General features: G+C 39.8%; 1 protein-coding gene across 1 annotated transcript; it reads left to right on the top strand.

The window, feature by feature from the left end:
- The first annotated feature begins 7 nt into the window (after positions 1 to 7).
- LOC137985117 (uncharacterized) lies at positions 8 to 14,917 on the top strand. The gene is made up of 7 exons (XM_068832610.1): positions 8 to 515; positions 4,894 to 5,190; positions 6,114 to 6,267; positions 8,609 to 8,868; positions 10,181 to 10,456; positions 10,681 to 10,758; positions 13,264 to 14,917. The coding sequence occupies exons 1-7, from the start codon at positions 224 to 226 to the stop codon at positions 13,455 to 13,457; spliced, it is 1,551 nt and encodes a 516-aa protein (XP_068688711.1). The 5' UTR covers positions 8 to 223; the 3' UTR covers positions 13,458 to 14,917.
- The last annotated feature ends 5,359 nt before the right edge of the window (positions 14,918 to 20,276 follow it).

The raw sequence follows: 20,276 nt of genomic DNA, 5'->3' as shown, positions 1-20,276 counted from the left end.
GCGTTTAAAGATCTGTTGGTCTTTTCGCTTCGCAGAACACAGTGTTTTTATAACAAAATATCTGGCTTAAACCGGCTGGAAATCGTCCCTATCTTTCCTGATGACTAAATAATCAATTCAGGAAAAAAAGGAAATGTAAATTATGGTATCACCGAACTGACTTCCAAGACTTTGTAGCCACATTCGTACTTCCGCCATAAGAACATATTTCTCACTTCCCACAATGGATGAAGAACACAGAGCGATCTTACGAAAGAATTTTCCTTACCTTGTAAGGGACTTAGAACCTTTGAAACTGTTACATGACTTAGCAGAAGTTCTCGACGAAGATGACCGCGACGAGGTGAAATCAGGAAGTTCAAGGAAAAACCAAGCAGAAACCATTTTAGAGCTACTGCCAAGAAAGGGTCCCAAAGCGTTCGAATGTTTCGTTGGTGCATTGAATAAAAGGCAAAAGCACCTTGCAAGACCTCTAATAGAACAGTCAGGGATCGATGTTTCTAATTTTATAAAAGGTGAGAGGTATTCTCTGCTGTCTTCATTCCAATTAACTCGCCTAAACGTCGTCGACTGGTACGTACACATGTATAGTCCTATAATTGTTGAGCCTGTTCTTGTACCGTAAACCCAAATATCCCATAGGGTAAATTTTCTGGATTTTAAGGGCAGTAAGTTTCCAAAGGGGAAGGCTTTTGATGTTGCGATCACTGCTGCAGTTTCGCCTGGTGTTGCGAAAAATTTGCCAGGCCATTTATTTGGTTATTGGTGCTTCAAATTCTTCATTCCTTCCGACAGAATGTCCATGCAAATTTGTCTGAAACATTTGCTAAGAAGACTAGTTAAAACGCAGCAAATTCAGCTTCCACTCCAGTCCAGGTCTCTGAATCAAGATGCTCACATAATATAATTAGGTTTTTCAAAGTTGTGCAAGGCTTATTAATTACGATTTCTGTCAGGTGTGAATCTTATCAATTCTGTTTACACTTGAGGCTTGACAGGTAACAGTCACAGTGGGTTTCCATCAGAAAAGGATTACAACGCTTCTGATCTTTTCAGTAGGGATTTAACGTTTTGACATTTCGCTGTTGTGATGCAATATCTTAATAAACAATAATCTGAAATCTGTTATCAGGACTGATCTTAGTAGAACAACAAATGATTATGAAGCATTATGGATAGATATTTACAATGAATCTCATCATAATATAATTTGTGGTGTTGTTTTAGACATCCACATAGTAATATTCAGACCTGTTTAGATAATACAAATACAACAGTAGATAAAATACATTAGAAAACAAGTACTGTACAAGAACAAGGAAAGGTTACGCTTATACAAACGTTGGCCGTCACGCAGTAGCACTTTATATTTTAAATAGAGTTAACTGAATAGAGTGTAATGTGAAGTGCTAGATTTCTATCCCATATGAACCATGTGAGCGTTAGCCCTAGTGATGGAACTGGGCCCACACAAGGACAGAGAAAAACTCTGACCAGGGTGGGAATTGAACCCACGACCTTCGGGTTAGATCTCCGCTGCTCTACCGACTGAGCTACAAGGACAGACGGAGGCAGGCTGTGGGAACTGAAGATGTTAAAGTCATGGCAATGGACATGTACAAGTACAAGGAAAGGTTACGTTTATACAAATGTTGGCTGTGTAGCACTTATATTTTAAACAGAGTTAACTCAGTAGAGTGTAATGTGAAGTGCTCGATTTCTATCCCATATGAACAATGTGAGCATTAGCCCTACTGACAAGGACAGAGAAAAACTCTGACCAGGGAGGGAATTGAACCCACGACCTTCAGGTTAGATCTCCGCTGCTCTACCGACTGAGCTACAAGGTCAGACGGGAGCAGGCCGTGGGAACTGTACAGGAAGTTTGTTTGTGACAGCTTAACTATAGCTGTTGTTTGCTAACTACTGGTATCAAAACAGTTTCAGTTTTCAGCAATTTTATGGCAAATTTATAAAAAATTGACATGCATATTTAAGGGATTTGCATAGCCGAAACAAAATTAAACGAGATGCTTCCCTGAAGCATACACTGGGTTGCCTGTGGTACGTGCTACAGAAAATCAGAAGGCACTGAATTGTGTGGTATTGAAATACAGCATTCCAGTCTCTGAAGAATAACAAATAAAAGAGAAGCGAGAAACAGTGGCTTCTGGGCTGACATGTTGATAATTTTCGAGTTCCCTGACAACTTCTTTTCACCACAAGTGTGCCCTGTGAGCATTTGACAGCTTAGTAATACTAAACTTCACTGAAGTTAAGCCCTGTTGAGCGGGGTTAGTGTTAGGATGGGAAACCAAAACAATGAACCCCTCACAAAAAAAACAGAAGCATCTGACCGAAAATACTATTAACGCTAACAAATGCGAACTCAGCAAGGTACAGATTTTGCTAGCTTGCTTTATGCGAAACAAATATTGATGAAAAAGCAAATAACTATTGATACACAGTTTTTAGAAAGAGTAGAAGGAAGTTTCCGGGACGGTCGATCGAGAATAAAATATTTACGACATGAAAACAACATTAATTTTGAACCGTGAACATAGAATATAAAAAGTTACGATCAGCGACAAACATTTTGGGAGATTTTTGCTACGTTCAAGTAAATTGCAAAATCAAAAGTGACATGGCCGGAATTCAGCGGGCGCCGTGATTAAGTTACGTCCGCGGCATGTTTACTCGCCAAACAGTGAAGCATCGCGCATCTGTGTCAAATGATGGCAAGATACCGGGTTTTTGTAAGTTTCTTTTTCTGTCAAGTGTTATAAAGTTTGACAATGAAATGAGCGAAGTCAAAACAAAGATCACAATCGCCCAACTCTTGTTTATGCAAAGTCAAAATTTACTCACCAAGACGCGTACGACGTTATTTATCACCAGGTAATTCCATCATTTTGGAAATAGCAGCTACTTTATTCATCTGCGTCACAAGTTTTCACTGATTTTGGGGCTCATTTTGTTGAAACTTAAGCACGCTTCCAACAGGCCTGTGAACCCTTCCTGCTCACAGAGCAATACTAAAAAACTTCTCTCATATCACATTTCAACCTAAGCTCGAAAATTCAATACACAACATGATATTATAAGTCACAAAGGCAGAAAATACCACAGAATCCTTTTCCAGCGAAAAATTTATTGAAACAAACAACATATTTGCTCTTAGAGGCGAAAACCTCTTTATATTTCATTGCGTGCGTGAAGACAAGAAACTCAATCGTGTCAAATTACCATGTACTTCAGGTAAATACAGCTCACTTTGATTTCGTCTCGACGGGCGATAGATTGTTGCCGAAGTCCAGTACTCGTCGCTTTTGAGATTCCTGCCTAGTTTATCCAACTGACTTTCCATTTTTGAGCTCCATAAGGGTATATTTTGTTTAAGAATCCGCTAAAACGCCATTCGCGTTACATGACTTTCGACGCCATTGCAGGCTAAGTTAATGATTCTACTGTGTCCGCCAGAGAAATCTACGCAGTTCCACTACCCTCTCGATCCTAAGAAAATACGCGCAGAAGGCTCTATGCACAAAGACACCACTTACCAGGGGAGTGACAGGCAAGATTTTTACCGACACGGGAAAAAAAAAACAAAAACCCAAAAAAAATAAAATAAATAAATAAAAAAACAACAAACAAACTAAACGCAGACCTCGACTGGGTTTGCCATAGGCAACCCAGTAATTACCACTCAGCCACTGATTAAATACTTTTCCTAGGTCTTTTTGATGCCAGAAGAGAATTAACAATTTTAAACGAAAAATAACGATTGAGGCAAGTGCCTTGGTTTGCCTGTTGGTAGATAGTCTTAACAGGCCTTCTGATATTACGCGATGGTGCGATTTCACACAATCGACCTCAAATCGCATCTGATCACAAAAAAGAACGCACAAAATTCATAAAATAAAACATAAATCAACAAGTTTCTTAGGATTTCCTGCATAAATACGCCATTTTTAAGATAATTTACCTTGGAAAACGGCTAAAAAGCCTTTGTTACAATTTCATAAATATTCGAAGTTCAAGGCGTTATTTTGCATGTGGAGGGCCTGGTACGAGTATCATTCTTAAAGAGTCGCCAATCGGTGTAACACAAACACGCCCTTTGTTCAGATTAGCAAATCTGTTCAGAAATATAATACTGCACACAAAAACAAAGTTTAAAAAGCTAGTCGTAGCATACAGGAATATTAATAATTATTGATCATTCATTTGGCATGTTAGCTGTGCCCTTTCAACTTTTAACTTGGTGCACCAATAGTGCAGAAGACCGCTTTTTTTTACTTGTCCCAACTAATGTCGATCAAGATTCATAATTACTGTTCCCTTGTGTTCAAAATGTCTTTAGGGCAGTAAAAACGTGTTTTTTTTTATCCTGAAACCTTGAAAAACAAGCTTAAAATTGCTCAGAAAAAATTCGCATAATTTAAAATATTTATCGCATAATTGGCCTTTCTAATCGCATAATCTGCCCTGCAAATTTCGCACAATTTGCATTTTTTCATCGCACCCTATCAGAAGGCCTGGCTAGAGCCCTTGTTAAATTGAAAACAAATTTTGAAAATTGATTCCATATTAGTCACACTTGAGCCCCCATGTGTACACATTGCGGACCTATTCTTGGAAAATGTCTATAAAACTGATTCAGTGCTCAGTATCTTTTTTTTGTAATTTTGAAAACACTCCATTTTATTTTATGGCATTCTCGGGCTAAATGGATCACTCTGCTTAGCTGGTTTACCATTGGGATTTTACAGTATGGACCATTACCATGGAAACAGTCTGTTTCTGTATTTTTCTCTCTCCCGGGAAATTCACGATGAACAAAAAACAGTTGATGTTCATTATTGTTGTTACTTTCTTGTTACTTTGTACAAGATGATGTTGGTATGTCAAGCAAGCACAGACAGATCCTCCTTGACCTTAGTAATGCTAAGGTTTTACATGACATGAAGGTAGACGATGTGGTCAGAAGGCTTCATTCAATGCATTTACTGGACGACCATGACAAAGAACTCCTTGATGACACAGGACTGGCCTCTGAAAGGGTTGATATGTTGTTGACTGATATTCTTCCCAGAAAAGGCCCCCATGCATTCAAGAGTTTCGTGCAAGAACTATACAGCGTCAATCCAAAAATGGCCTCCAACCTTGCTAAAGACGCAGGACTAAAAGGTAAACTAATTAAGGTTTTCAAAACGTACTGTTTATCGTAAAAGAGTTGATTATTGGCCATTGCTGTCAGTGGTAAATAAATAATAAGACGTGTGATGGTTTGTCTCACAATTTGTAGTCAATTTTCTTTGCCAAATTTTGCATGTTTTAATGCAGCGTGAGCATACAACATTGAATCATTCGTTGTCAAGTTTTTTTGTAATTATTAACCCAAGTCTATAAATCAGTCAAAGGGTTAAAGCGGCCGACATTGGACATCTAGAATGAGATGGAAATTAATCGCATAGTACTTATGGTTCGGGAAAGTAATCTTTTGAGGTATCATTTTCATTGATGTTGCTGTTTTTGTTGGTTACTAGCTGTTTCTACTTTGAGGGTACAAAAGAATATGTTAGCACATCAACATTTACGGTAATTGGGCTTAAGTGGTGTATTGTTTGACAGACAAAGCTTGTTAAAGTCCATGATGAAATGTAAATGGTGTTGCAGGGCTCCCAAAAAAAACTATAGTCCTGATTAAAGGTGATAGGGTGAGTTCTCAGGATAAGTACAAATAACCTTTAAAGTTAATGAAAGTTACCATGAATAATCGTCTTGGAGTTACTGTGCCTTGTATTAGTTACACCACACAGGCTCTCACAGTTCAAAGTTCGATCATCATTTAACTTGTCACTGCCACTATAACCTGTCACGTCACATCCTGTGTACCAATTCGTGGATTTTGTTCCAATTTTGTCAGTTGCTGTTTGAAAGTCTGCGCTGAGTTTGTAACTGTAATTATATTATAAATTATTTTTGTTGACAGTAGAAAAGGAAGCAGTTGTTCATAACTCAAACTTCAGAGTTTGCATTTTTATGAAAAGCACATTAAAAGCAAACGTAACAGTGAAAGTACACTTTTTAATTCACGAGCTCTTTTTTAGGGTCTTCAGCAGATGAAAAAATGCCGATACAAACCACGGACAACTTTGAATTAGAATCATTGGTACAAGATGTTTTAAGCTCTAGGCCAGAGTACTTAAAACAATTTGCTAAACTTATGGATGAAGGTGATGTCTGGGGAAATGGATGGAAAAGGTTTGAAGAAGATTCTTTAAAAGTTCCAGTAGAGACTACAGCTGTACTGTATTGCTTTTAATAAGACTTCTACTTGCGAAAGTTTAGAAAAGTTGCTCTTATCAGAATTTTTGGGTGATTGAAACAACCTTCTAGCTTTTCAATCTCGAGCTTATCAAATAGTGTTTGCCAGTTGTGTGCCACCGTTGCACTTTTGATGAGATTGACCACAACAGTAATAATTTGTCTGGCTTGGCCAGCCAACACAAAAAAACAAAGTAAGGCCAGCAAACACTCTGGGAAAAAAGAGAGAAGTGTCAGCCATACGCTAACTTTGTAAATTTCTCGTCAGAAATCATGGCTTCTTGTCTTACACACTTTTTAGTGTGCTGACCTTGTGTACTTTAAAATAATAGACTTTAGTACATACTAAAACAGTGGATAGCGTTGAACGCGCGCACTTGTTGGCAACCGGATATCCTTTTTTATTGAATTCTCAACCTCGGATAATGCAATTCTAGCTTTCTCATTGGTTCACTGGATCTCGGTTATCAGCCGTCATACAAAAATTTGGTTTTATCAACGGAGTTGATAATGTAAATTGGCCACCGTACAGAGATTCTAAAAGCTGACGTTTCGATACTTAGCTTCGTCGTCGACTCGCTCTGACGAAGGGCTAACGCTCGAAACGTCAGCTTTAAGAATCTCTGTACGGTGGCCAATTTACATTATCAACTCCGTTGATAAAACCAAACTTTTGTATACTACTTCCCAACCGACGCAGCACCACAGTTTCTTTGGAAACTACCCCCATCATTTATCAGCCGTTATACCTGCGTTTGACCTTATATGGAAATGAATGCGGCAAATGTCGCTCATTATAAAATTTTTGGCGCCCGAAAGTCACCTCACTTTCCGGTCGTTGCTTAAACTTAGATAAACTTTTGCAAAACCGAAGGTTGAGAATTTAATAACACAAGTATTGCATTCGCCCTTGTTGGATACGAGATTTTTTTTTGGTATAATAGCCAACTCGGCGCAACGCGTCTCTTTGGCTATCTACCATCTCGTTTCCAACGCGGGCTCTTGGAATAATTAACAACTATTCACCGAAGTGGAGGTGAATAGTTGCGTTAGTATATACTCAAACAGTGAGATAGTATAGCACAAAAAGATGATTTTAACTCATTTATTCCTGCAAAGATTACAACATTTTCGGGCCCAAATTTCGCGCGAATTGCTCGGAGATGAATAGCAAAGGATATCCGGAGTTTATTAAATTCTCAACCTCGGATAATGCAATTCTCGTGCTCTGATTGGTTCACTTAGTTTGACCATATATGGTAAATGATTGCGCTAAACGTTGCTAAGCTAAATTTTTTACACCAGAAATCGAAATTTCTTTTGGCATAAAACAGAAGAAAAGCGTTTTTGGGGAAAGTTTGGATCAATTTCGAAGCTTAGAAGTACGCGAAAAGGTGAGAAATGTTTTTGCGATGAGCCTGCGTCTGTCTGACCACCAGGCATTACACATCATCGCATCTTCATCACGTTTTTTGGATTTCGCTAGGATTTTCTCCCTTTTTTCGCTCGTATTTCGTACTTCCAAACTTTTGGGGTTTAAGGAATTTAATAAAACAATTATTCCATTCGCGCTTGTTGGATATGAGACTGGTTATAGCCAACTCGGCGCTACGCGCCTCGTTGGCTATTTACCATCTCATATCCAACGCGCGCTCATGGAATAATTGTTAATTATTCACGTCCGAGCAATTCGCGCGAAATTTGGGCCCGAAAATGTTCTAATCATGAGTTAAAATCATCTTTTTGTGCTATATTATCTCACTGTTTTAGAATATACTAAAACAATTATTCACCTCAGTGTAGGACTGGCTAGTGGTGGATATTGACCTCGCCGCTTCGCTGCTCAGCAAATATCCACCACCAGCCACCTCCACATCGGAGAATAGTTGCTAAATATAGCAGCTTCCAGGGGGGAGGGGAAAGGGCTCTGTGCTTCCCGCATTCATCCTCAACATTCGTCGTTGGCTGATGTTGTCACAACCTTTCACCTTTAATAACTTTCAACAATAAGTTCAACACAGCGAGAACTTAAGGAAACTAAGGTCGTAATTCCAGCGACCTCTAAATCTCAGCTTAACAACGAACAATTAACTGGTTGCCAAAATGATCCTTGAAAAAACAGGCAACAAAAAGACCATGTGCTGACCTTGTTTTTATAACAAAGTAGAACGTCGAGAGTAGGTTGCAAAAAAACAACAATTGTGCAGTTTTGCAGTTCACAAAACCGACCCACAGGATCATTCTGTCCTTATTTTCCTCATTTCTCTGTTATGCGTAGACTTTACGAAGAGCTTAATCTTCCAGCTGGTATGGAAGAAAAATTGCAAGGCTTAGATGGAGGGCCTACACTAAATTGTATAAAAGGGTGGATTTCATCGCAAGGACGTAGTGCTACAGTAAAGGCTCTCCTGATGGCAGCTAATCGCACGGACCGTAAAGACTGCGTGCTATATCTTGAGGATAGTCTGCACTGCAAACTAGACGAAGTTGATGGTGATGTCAATGAGGTGACCAGGAAAATGGCTTCGTTAGGAAAATGTAAGGCTTTTATTTACCTATATTGTTTTTTTTTTGTTTTTTTTTTGTTTTTTGTTTTATTTTAACACAAACGCTTTTTTATTTTATTTTATTTTTTTTCGAAAAAAGATTCTAACAAATTTGATTGCAAACCCTATTTCCTCCGATTTAAAGTTATTCTGCTTTAGGAGTGGAGGTTCCCTTTAATCGGGTATGTACCTAAAATTTAAACATCTCGTGGCCTGGTCTGGTGTGAAAAAGTAGGTTTAACCCATTTTTGGTACGAAATTTCGTAATGGCTGCAATACACGTGCAGTACGTGAAACAAACACTCTTGGAGAGTCTCCCCAGGGAGAGGTTGAGGGAGGGTAAAGGGAAGAGGCGAAGGAAGATTTATAAAAGATTTGCTTTCGCGATTCCTTCTTCTGGGCTTGCGTTGTTTTAGGCTTTACCAGGCTTGGACCTTCCCCCTTTATCTCCTATACAGGGTCCCAGCTATATGTATCTCGTACATTGTCTGATTACTAGTAACAGTTGACACTACACAATAGAGGTGTCTTGTTACATACCTTTTGCTAACCGAGTTCCGTACTGTAAGTTACGTATCAAGATTTTTTCCGTTGCTTCGCGCTTGGGCCATAAATTAATGGGAAAACGGAGGATCCGAAACTTACAGCACGGACCGAGAAAATGAGGTTAGTAAGATATTTATTACATCTCCTTCTGTGTCATAAGGCGCACGGGAAAGGAAATTAGGTGAAGTCAAGCGGAAGTTTCAAATGCAACAGATGATTTACATGTGTAAATATCTGAAAAACGAATAAATCTTAGTCGCTTTTTGAAATAGTTGCTTGCAAAATTCAAGCAGTCTCACAAGCTTATTTCACATAATTGATAAACAAAGCAAAAAAACATGGGACTCTGCTGAATGTGTTACCTACAGCACTAACTACCACCAACGGATTGTACTGAAAAGCTGGTTCACTAACTTTAGAGCAGACACCAGTAAACCGATGCCTTCAACTTCCTGCACCGCAAACGACTTATCGACGACATAAGCAACAGAAAAACAACACACTGATTTACTGACGTTACTCAAATCACTTGACTCTGAAGATGACTTCCGCTAAAGTTGTCCAAACGTCAGTCAATGTCATCTCAAACAGTCCTTCCCAGGACTAGACCCACCCGTACAATCGTACTTTACTAAATTATACTGACAAATGTTATCTAAGTTAATCTTTCAAGAGAAATGCATACATTTACTCTTGGTCGTGCTGTGTTATCCGATGATTCGTTTAACGTACAATAGACCCTTTACCCTCTTTTGCAGCCTCCAGAGAAAACAGAACAGTGGAATTCTTTGGGGATCTGAATGACAAAGAAGCCAATCAAATCATGGCTGGCCTTGGAAGAGATTCAGTGGAATTTTTGAGAAAAGAACTAATCGAAACAATTGGTGGCGATAAGAGTGCAAGTACCTTGACGCTTATACGGCAGAACAAAACATATCGTATTCGCCAGTTCACAGACTTATTAACCGGTGATATCAGAGAGAATACAATAAAAACACTCAGGGAGGTCTTAAGCGATTATAAAGGTGTAACTGGTAAGCACAGATGACAGATGACATAACCAAGTAGGTAATGCAGAGTTAATTTATGCAAATGTCCAATCCCATCTTCCATTTCCAACCTTGGGAAGGGATAATTATGCAACTTGATGCATTATAAACCAGCTCACGTCTAAGCTAACACCACCCCCCCCCCCCCCTCCCCCCTTTACATATGGGAAGTATTCAGTCGTGCCTTCAAGTGCAACTTTTGGTTTCAGGTCCTTTGTTGCCGCCGAAAAAGTATGTCAGAGATATGACTTTCTCTCAGCGGCGAATACTGACTACGCAATTATGTGGTACGTTCAGCAACTGTGTAAGAAATTGTGGTCTGTTTGAGCTCACGGTAGCCTGCGTAGGCGGTTTGGTGAATTTTAGAAGCTTCTTTCCACCGGGGTTGACTTTCGAGTAATCGTTTGAATGTAAATGGCTACGCGAAAAGCAAGCGAAGGGGGAGGGGACGAGGAGAAGGGGCGGCCCCTTCCCCCTCGCGTTCTCGTTTGACTTCAGTTCAGGCTTTCTCGCGGCCATATTCAAAACGATTAACTCAAGAGGCAACCCCGGTGGAAAAAAAAACGCATAAAATTCGCCAAACCGCCTGCTACGCGGGCTAAGCTCACTGGTATGTCTGAGAGGAATTAACGTGATTAGCCTACTTTACCAAATCGCTTCATTTTATACATTATTTTCTTCGGTTTGCTCATGAAACAGAGAGGAGCTTCCAAACTCTCGCTTTTCAGGTCAAATGCTAATTTGGAGAACATTGGAATTTGTGGACAAAAGCCTCTTGGACAGTGAGTTGCCGGTGACTCACACAAATAAGTGCAGCCTACATGTATTACATTTAAGCCAAAAAATAACTATAGGGCCGAATCGTTTTCATAGAACCCTCACTCCATGCAACAAAAAATAAACATAGGCAATAATGCATGAATGCTCACAGTCAAGAAAAACACTGGTTTTCGCAACACAGGTGACGTGTTGCGGTTGGGCAGCCGAAACACGTCGGGAATTTTAAAGTGAAATTAAGCGATTCAAAGTTCATCTTTTTTTTTCTGACTTTAAAGTGGTACTGTGATCAAAAAATCAAATCTTTTTTTCCTTTGGATTTCAAAACTATGTTAACAAAACACTATAGAGTGACTCAAGTTTTAAGCCTTAATTTAAAAAGGACACTTGTTTATTTTAACTTGAATTTTCCTATTTAATGGTCCGCCGTTGCTGACTTTAAAATCTTGAGAGAGCTGGGTCTAGGAGAAAATGACCTCAAAGACTCACTAGTTTAAGAATGCAATGCGTTTGTACTCGACTAAATAAATATGCAGCACGGGATTTTCGGGCTTTCAGATTTTTAAACTCGTGTTTTTTATACATAATAAACGGCGTTTTACACGCTGAAATTTTAAGCTATTGAGTAAATCTCGTCACTTTTCCCTGGATCCAATCCTCTCAGGTCCAGTCGGTCAGTTTTGAACGTGAGTAATGGCGGACCGTGAAATCCAAAACTTACACTTAAAGTAAACAGCCTTTGGATAATAATCAAACCTCCACATCTTGCCAGGTAGGTATTAAGCAAACACACTTCTTTCAAAAAAAGCAAGTTATTTTTTTATCATAGTACTTTATTTCTCGTGCTCTCGTGCTCGCCCCTCTTAAGGCCTGGCCAAACACTCGCAACATTTCAACGCAACATCTTGCAACATTGTTGCATGATGTTGCGACATGTGTTGAACGGGCTGGCCAAACACTCGCAACATATCGCAACAGGGTGGCCAAAAGTACGCAACATGTTGTGCCCAACAATGTTGCAATATGTTGCGTTGAAATGTTGCGAGCGTTTGGCCAGGCCTCAATTGTTTTTCATCGTTAAGGCTTATTCAAACGGTTTCAATATTTGTCAAACATTCGTTCACAGAAAGTAAAACGGAAGGTGGGCAAACGTTGAAAATAAAAACAAAGCTGTACGGATGACGTTTAAACGGTTCTAACAACAGTGGAGCCAAGTTTGTGATTGCGAGGAACTAAGAACACGAAACCAGACTCTCCCGTCCAGATTTACGGCCTGGTGTGAATACGCGTGTATACCACAAATATTGAACGAACGGTTCACTGCACGGCTTCAACTCCATCTAACACGAAATGTTGAATCAATATTCAATGAAAGTTTAATTCAGTTTAAAGTTTAAATTAGTGGGAGTGGGAAAGTAGCGAATAGACCAATTCCTATATATCATACACAATTAATGTATGGTTCCGGGGAAACAGTTAGTTTTGTTTTCCCGAGAGTCCTGATGTTTCCCGAGACGAGGTCGAGGGAAAGCAAACCTAACTAGTTTCCCGAGGGACCAGACATTAAGTGCTTTGTTATATATTAAGATTTTTCCATCAATAATCCCAGCAAAACATCCGGAGCGGGTAACAACTGCGGAATTGTATCCCGGTAGGGTACATTTGAATTCGATCAGGGGCACGTGACCAAGAATCAACCAATCACAGAGCTCGTTTTGTTGAGTGAAAGTCTAGGTATATAACAATAAAATTCAGTCCAAAATAAAAGGCATCATCTCGAGGTTCTGGAGAATAAACTCATACAAATCCTTATATTTATTCCCCAGAGCCTCGAGATGATGCTTTTTGTGTTTCGGACTGAATTTTAATACATCGAAATTGGTCTATCATGAGCCATCATTCAAACCTTTCCAACTCAGTATAATGTACCCTGACGCAGGAGTGGCCCGACGTAATTCTCTCTGCGTAATGATCTTTTAAGTCTCTGACTTGATTTGGTTCTCTTACGTTTTCAGATGGCAGTAACAGTTGGATAGCATTAGCCGAGTATTTGAAAATGGAGCGCTATCAAATTGTATACTTAGATCGATCGAAGAATCCGGCTGAGGAGACGCTGCGATATTGGGAGGTTAAGGCTGGCAGCACTGTTGGCAAGCTCTACGATATTCTTGTTGAACTGGGTTTTCCATACATTGCAGATTGTCTATAAATTGATCGATAAAACCGAGAATGTCGGCATTCGTTTGCTTGAAATACGTTCTTCCAAATTGCAACTAACATTTATATGAGTCGCAGTCTCGTCTGAAGTACGTCGTCAGATATTTCATCCCTCTTGATTTGGTCCAGAGTTCCTGCCTTCCGCTCCGCTATTTTTATAAACGTATTTGTATTTTAAATGAATGTGAATCCCAGGGAAAGCTGATAATCTGTGGAATTGTTCAATTGTGTAGCAAGCTTTCCTATACCAAAGAAGAGCTTCGAAAATTCAGCGTTCTGGCTGCGCTAAAATTGTGGCTAGGGACTGTTCTCCCGAGTGCCTATTAACCGTTTAAGATCTCACGGGAGCCCCTCGTTCGTGCAGGAATCCTTACTATTGCAACCGCAAGTAATGGATAAATTTACAGTCTACCACCCTTTGTTTTACTAAATATCCTTTACCAAAAGTTCGTAACCTAGAAATCTCGATCTGTGATGGGATGTGATCCATCAGTTTACGGTATTATCTATTTTTCGAACGGCTGTGGACCAATCAGAAGCGTCTTGGTGATAATGGGCAATCGAATCGGCCATTATTTGGCGGGACCGGGGCCTAGTTGTTCGAAAGCCTATTAACACTAAAGCCCCGTTTACACAGCAAGTTTTCCTTGACAAGGAAAAGCTGATGAAATTTGTTCGTGTAAACGGACGACGAGGAAAATGTGGCAAGGAATATTGATGAGATTAGTCCCCAGTATCACGGTCAGCTCATTGCTAAACCTCGTTCCCAGGGTCTCTCTCACTCTCTGCCTCTATTGTCGTTGAGAAGAGACGGTCTTTTCTCAACGACAGTAGAGGCAGAGAGAGAGACCTTGGGAACGAGGTTGCTCATTGTTGTCAAAATATACAAAATGGCGGCTAAAACGAACGCAAGTTGGAGTGAACGAGCTAGGGATTGGAACATTTTTATGTACTCTCTAAATAACAAACGTTGTGGGCACAGGCTAAAATTGTCAAAAAAAAGTTGTTCAAATTATTCCTTCTCAAGGAAAACCTTACACGAGCAATGACAATTGTCAAGGAAAAGTTGCTATTGTGAAAGGGGTTTAATTAAATGGAAACCCTGGCTTGAATTTTTGCTCGTCAAGAATGAATGTAACTTACAAAGTTACGCTTCAAAGAAAACTCAACTTTTCGACGCTCTTGACACTAGTAGTCCGGTCTGTTAGGTCGAAAATCGTGACAACTCGCGTAAAAGCACCAAATTAGGTACAGATGTTCCTTTTGACGTAAGAAACGAATATAGAAGGGGTGCCACGTGATTTGGCTTTCCGGGGGGGCATGAAGCTCATAGAAATTACGCAATACTCAAATGCTGGCATGAAAGCGAGGCTGTGGCATTTAATGTGTTTATTACGTACCAGGTTTGACGAATGCCGTTGTAAAATGACTAAACTACGTTACTCAGACTCAGTTTTGTGTTTGTGTCCATAAAAGGTCATTTGCCTTGATCACGTGACATTCCCATAATACTTTGAGCGCACTTATATCAACGAGTGTTTTTGCTGCGTTTTACACATTTAGTTTTTAACATCTTCGGCTAGATATCGTAAATGGTTGTTATTTGTTGCTCTATTTCTAAGGATTTGTGTTCTGGCAGCCTCCAAAGCAACTACAGAGCTCAGTACATGGTAGATTGGCTTTGAAACCTTTACAACGACCACTCTTGCAACTTTTCTTGCATCCACACTTCAGCAAGTCACTGCGCGCGAGTAGAGGCTTCTGGAAGTACGGTTCAGCGGGGCCTCCATCTACCGGGCCGTTCTCCATTTTCCATCCAAAATCAGACGGGGATGAGTAAAATTGTTGCTCATCAAGGGACGTCCAGATGCTTCCTTGGTAAAGAGTTCTGTTAGAATGATTCAACAGGGAATCCTAATAAACAATAGAAATTATATATAAATTTTTTACATATAATTAAAAAAAAAAGCGCGCACCGCTTATTTCCATGTACTTCATAAATTAGGCTCTCTAATAGCCCAAGTGGAATAACTCTAGGTTCAAGTCCAGCATAGCTTTATGATAGGCTTTAGATAGTTAAAATAAAATTGATAAGAGGATTCAATACAAGAAAAGGTTGGGTTAGTTGAAATGTTTCTCGTCTTTTCGCTAAACTGTTTTTTTTTTTCGCGTTGTCCTCACAGGTGTTTACCTATCACAAATTTAGCCTATCAAACACAAAAACAACTAAAAATTTGTGTATGATAGGTTCTTACCTCTGTTGGGGGAATGTTTTCTAGCGCCCGATTCTTTTTTGTGAACAGTTCTCGTCGAGCAGTGTTCACATCGGTAGCAAGGCTGGTCCTGTCATAAAGTATCACCACAAAGCGCTGAAGGACATCAAACACAGGAGTGTTGATCTCAACTGGAAGGAAGGGGCTATCGTTCACAAAACGGAAAGCCTCTGTGACTTCAGGGTACGCTTTCCAGGCCTCCCGCGCAGACTTCTCTCCTTTCCCCAGGAATGCTGACGTAGTGTCGCAACCAGTAAACGCGTGAAAAAATGAAAGAGCACGGCATTTCTGCTTGCCCAAATACTCACAAATGGTGTTAACAGAAAGCAGCTGAAAATTCTTTCCCATCTCAAAGGCGACCCAAAAGCTCAATCCAGACCAAATCGAAGACAACGTGTGGAAGTGCGCAATTAGAATAACAAGAACATGTGTCAACAGTGCGAACAAAGACACTTATTCCCCCCTTATCCAAAGCATCTCCAACGTTTACAAGAATCCTCGTGTCTGCTTCTTCATGGTTGCAGCTTTCTTCGAGAAATACCTGCCAGTTCTGAGGTAACTTGACATGCCCAGCTACCTTTCGTCTCACGCCTTTTCCTCTCTTCTCAAGGGCAGATTCTTTCAGACTTGCTACTCGGTATTCATCTTACACAACGTCAATTCGTGTGGTACTCTTCAAGTTGTTTTCCAGGAAAGGTAAGAACTTGGAATCTGCATATTCAGAAAACGTAGCGACAGATGAAACTGGAAGCGCATGCACAATAGCTGCTCCATCAAAAACTTTGACATCATAAGATGCTGGTGGTGGAGGTGGCGGTGTTTCTTTGTTGACGCAAGAAATCAAATCAGACTTTTACCCGAATCGGAGATTGCCAAACTCTGACAAATAAGGTGGATACGGCTGATTTTCATGCTTGAAGAACTCTTCAAGATCTCCTTCGCGCTGTTGGCTGGCAATATACAAACAACTGAGGAGGTAACGGTCACTTGTTACCGCTGTCAACTTTAAGGACGCTTTGCAGATTTGCTTCGGCTGCTGGCGCTTGAACAATGGCAAGGTATTCTTTGAAATCGTATCGTGAATCGATACAGTCCTTTCATCAATGACGTCTTTTACAAATTTCTTGTACTGGTGTAATCCAAGTTCCTGGACTCTATGCACAGTTTCCACGACTGAGGAATCTGCGCAATTGCGTGTGTCAAGGGCAAGTAATTCAGGGCACTCATCCTTAAAAGGGTTTCCCATTTCTGAAATTGTACTTACAAGTTGCTTGACATGACTTTGAAAGGTTTTCTGTATAGAAAGTCCTTGTTCGTGGTGTTTGTTATTTCATCAACATTTGTTTCACTTTCAACTGACTTTCGAACTCTTGCAACACTCGAGCAGTTTCTGGTCCGGCCACCATCCATCTCAGTCTAAATGCGACAGGACTTTCCATTAGTCCTACAGCTCCACCTGATCCCTTCACCCTTGCGTTATTTTGCTCGTGTGCCTGGTCGATTGGGATGCTTGAAAAAGTGCTTGATGACTTCGAAATGACTCAGCATTCTCTGAGGCTTTGTTGAACGCCTGGTAAGCACTTCATATCTCTTATGTGAATAGGTAGCCACCTCGCGTAATTAGTGTGATCAAGAGCAAAGGACCAAGGAGCAAGAGATTCCAAGGCTTCTACGTACAGAGAAGTTGTTTTCACGATGTGCTTTCACGAATGACAGTACTTTGAGTTCCATTTGCATGCTCATGTCCCAAAACTTGTACGTTGGGCTGGTGTTAATCATTCCATCGTGCCACTTCTGAAACTCCTCTTCGTCCTGTTGACCGTTTAGTTCCCGAAAGGCAACATGCTGCAATTTATACAAAGCTGCTGCGGTTACCTGGTGGGCGCGTCTGGTTTTCGTCAAATGCGCTACCTTAAGGAAGGAATCTGATGTCACACTGGATGCTATCCCTGCCTCAGTTAGTGCTGTAGTCCTGCCAGATAAAGCTACAAGGTCACCACACATGGTCGACAGCACCATCTCAATGTGTAGGCCCCCCAGCATGACAACGTGAACATTTTCTCCGTGTTTAGCAGGCCAGTTCCACTGAACAACTTTTGCGATAGCAAAAAGAGGCTGGTCACGGACAGTGACAGGAATTTGGCAGGGGTTAAGAAATTCTGTTGCCTTCTTAATCACAAACATTCCATGTTCCATCATGGCAACTGTGGCAGCCTTCTCTTAAAACAATGGCTTCAAGCTACCCAAGCATGGCAAAGGGTTAGGCAGTTCAGTTACAGATGCGTGATAAGCAGCCCATGAAAGATGAGTACCTTTGGTAAGCTCCTCATAAAAATGTTGTTCACAGTACTTCAACTAGTGAACTTGTTGTTTCAATGGCAATAGACAACTGATCCGTGCTTACGGTCTCCACAGCTGCTTGACTTGTGGCAGGGACGTTTACTTCTGATGTTTTTATAGAAACAAGAGGAACTAAGGAATACGTGTCAGGCAATGTGATATCTCTTGAAGCGGACCTGGCTGAATAGAGATTAATCCTTTGCACTCACTAGTTGGCTAACGTCTGAAAAAAGAAATATCATTTAAAATATTCTTAATCTAAGAATGGTTTTGTTATAAGAGCGTTGTTAACTCAGGAAATTTCAGTCTGAACTAAAATAAATTGAATGGCATTTTTGTTTTATCCGTCATCGCATCTTTGAGTCCGACAACCATTGAATAGTTTAACACGCTCCGCTTGCCAGATTTGTGCCACTCAATAATTTTTCGTTTAAATCAAATAATAAACCTATTTAAACATTTCCTTCTTGAATCATTTTTTTTATAACATCTGGTGATTTCTCACAGTTTTTCATTCATCTCAAGTTATAACGCTTATTCAGAGTAACTTTTATTGAACACCGGCTCACATATACGGATAAAAATAAAAATCACTGACCTCTTCGTTTAAAAAAAAAAAAAACTTGACTTTGTTTCACATCATAACGAAATGAATTTTACCTCATAGAAGGATGGAATATAAATTACACATAACATGAGAATTTTATTCCATAAAGCTCATTTGTACAAATCTATACGCTCTATTTTCACATGTGAAAAAGACCTATACAGCCAATCAGAATGGCGTACAGCTATTTCACATGTGAAAGTATAACCAATCAGCGATAGCGTAAAGGCGTTTCCATGCCAATCACTCGTGCATCTCGTGCAAATCGTGCAAATCGTGCAAATCGTACTTTGTTATTGAATTAAATTAAATTTGCATTTGGTTCTATTGTTAGTGAGTTTTTGTTTCTAATTCGCGTTCAGAAAACTATTTTAATGAAAATTCTCATGTTATGTGTAATAAAGAGTTTACGACATAGAAAGTGCTTTGTACGGGGTTTTATTCACTCGTTGTTTGTGTCAAAAACCCTCACTCGCTCGTTCCTCGCTCGTTCGGGTTTTTGACACAAACAACTCGTGCATAAAACCCCGTACGCCGCACTTTCTATGAAGTAAACTATTTAAAACATGAGTTGATACTTACAGTTCAGATGGTGAAATTCCGCGTAAAACAAGAAAACGTACCTCTCAACAACTCCACTGTCACGCGGGTCACCGGGAGGTAAAATGCATGTTGTATGGAAACACCGCTGGCTTTTTATTACCATTTATTGTTTAAAGATTTTCATTAAGTTACAACAAATTTAAATAAAAGGAACTTAGTAAATATCTTCTCGCTAAAACATTAATATCATAAAGGAAGTGAAATTCATGTGGAATTGAGCTTTATAATGAATACGCATATTTGTCGTCTTTTTTCGCCTTTTTTCCTACAAAAAGGCATTATATTTTTACATTTGAGCATAGCTTATTAAATTTTCATACTTGGTCTTTATTTTACCTATACCAACACTTATTTCACACTGTAATCAAGAAATTAAATTATTTCATAGTTCATAATGGCACGCTGCTTTTGACACACCACAACTGAGACTTACTCATAAAAAAATCCCCCCTCACCCCCCCCCCCCCCCTGGGGTAATTTTTTTGTGGCACTCCTTCTAAAATGATTAGTTATACTCTAAACTACGTTTGTGCCAAGTTTGGTGTTTTTACGCGTCTTGTCACGATTTTCGTAATTTTCCGACCTAACAGACCGTACTATAGCGCGAGTGTCGAAACGCTGGCTTTGTATATTACATTTATTTATTTTTTTTGAACCATGAATAATAGACCATTTTACAGTTGTGTGCTTAGTTACCAGGCCTGTGAATGAAAGAGAGGCTAGAATTAACCTTGTTGTGATAGAAACCTCACTGCTTTTCTAACTTGAGCATGCGAATAACAGTCATTAACATAACAATCATAACAAGGTCAACTCCAGCCTCAATTTCATGTAAAGACCAGGTAACTAAGCACATAACCGTAAAACGGTCTATTATTAACCTGGCCGGTTGCAATTGAAACCTAAAACTACCTTTCTCGGACCACTTGCCACCTAGGAAAGCATGCACTCAACTAATTGGGACCAAGTCGCACTAGCAGAAGAGATG

The sequence above is a fragment of the Montipora foliosa genome, chromosome 2 (genome assembly GCF_036669935.1).
Source record: "Montipora foliosa isolate CH-2021 chromosome 2, ASM3666993v2, whole genome shotgun sequence".
NCBI lineage: Eukaryota > Metazoa > Cnidaria > Anthozoa > Scleractinia > Acroporidae > Montipora > Montipora foliosa.
Note: the sequence above shows the minus strand (reverse complement) of the source record. Positions and strands in the feature narration are given on the sequence as shown.

Bases quoted from the DNA above. Each gene is read 5' to 3' on its own strand.
- LOC137985117 (XM_068832610.1), top strand. From the start codon at position 224: ATGGATGAAGAACACAGAGCGATCTTACGAAAGAATTTTCCTTACCTT. The intron at 5,191-6,113 runs GTAAACTAATTA...GCTCTTTTTTAG, and splicing joins TAAAGACGCAGGACTAAAAG to GGTCTTCAGCAGATGAAAAA. The intron at 8,869-10,180 runs GTAAGGCTTTTA...CCTCTTTTGCAG, and splicing joins AATGGCTTCGTTAGGAAAAT to CCTCCAGAGAAAACAGAACA.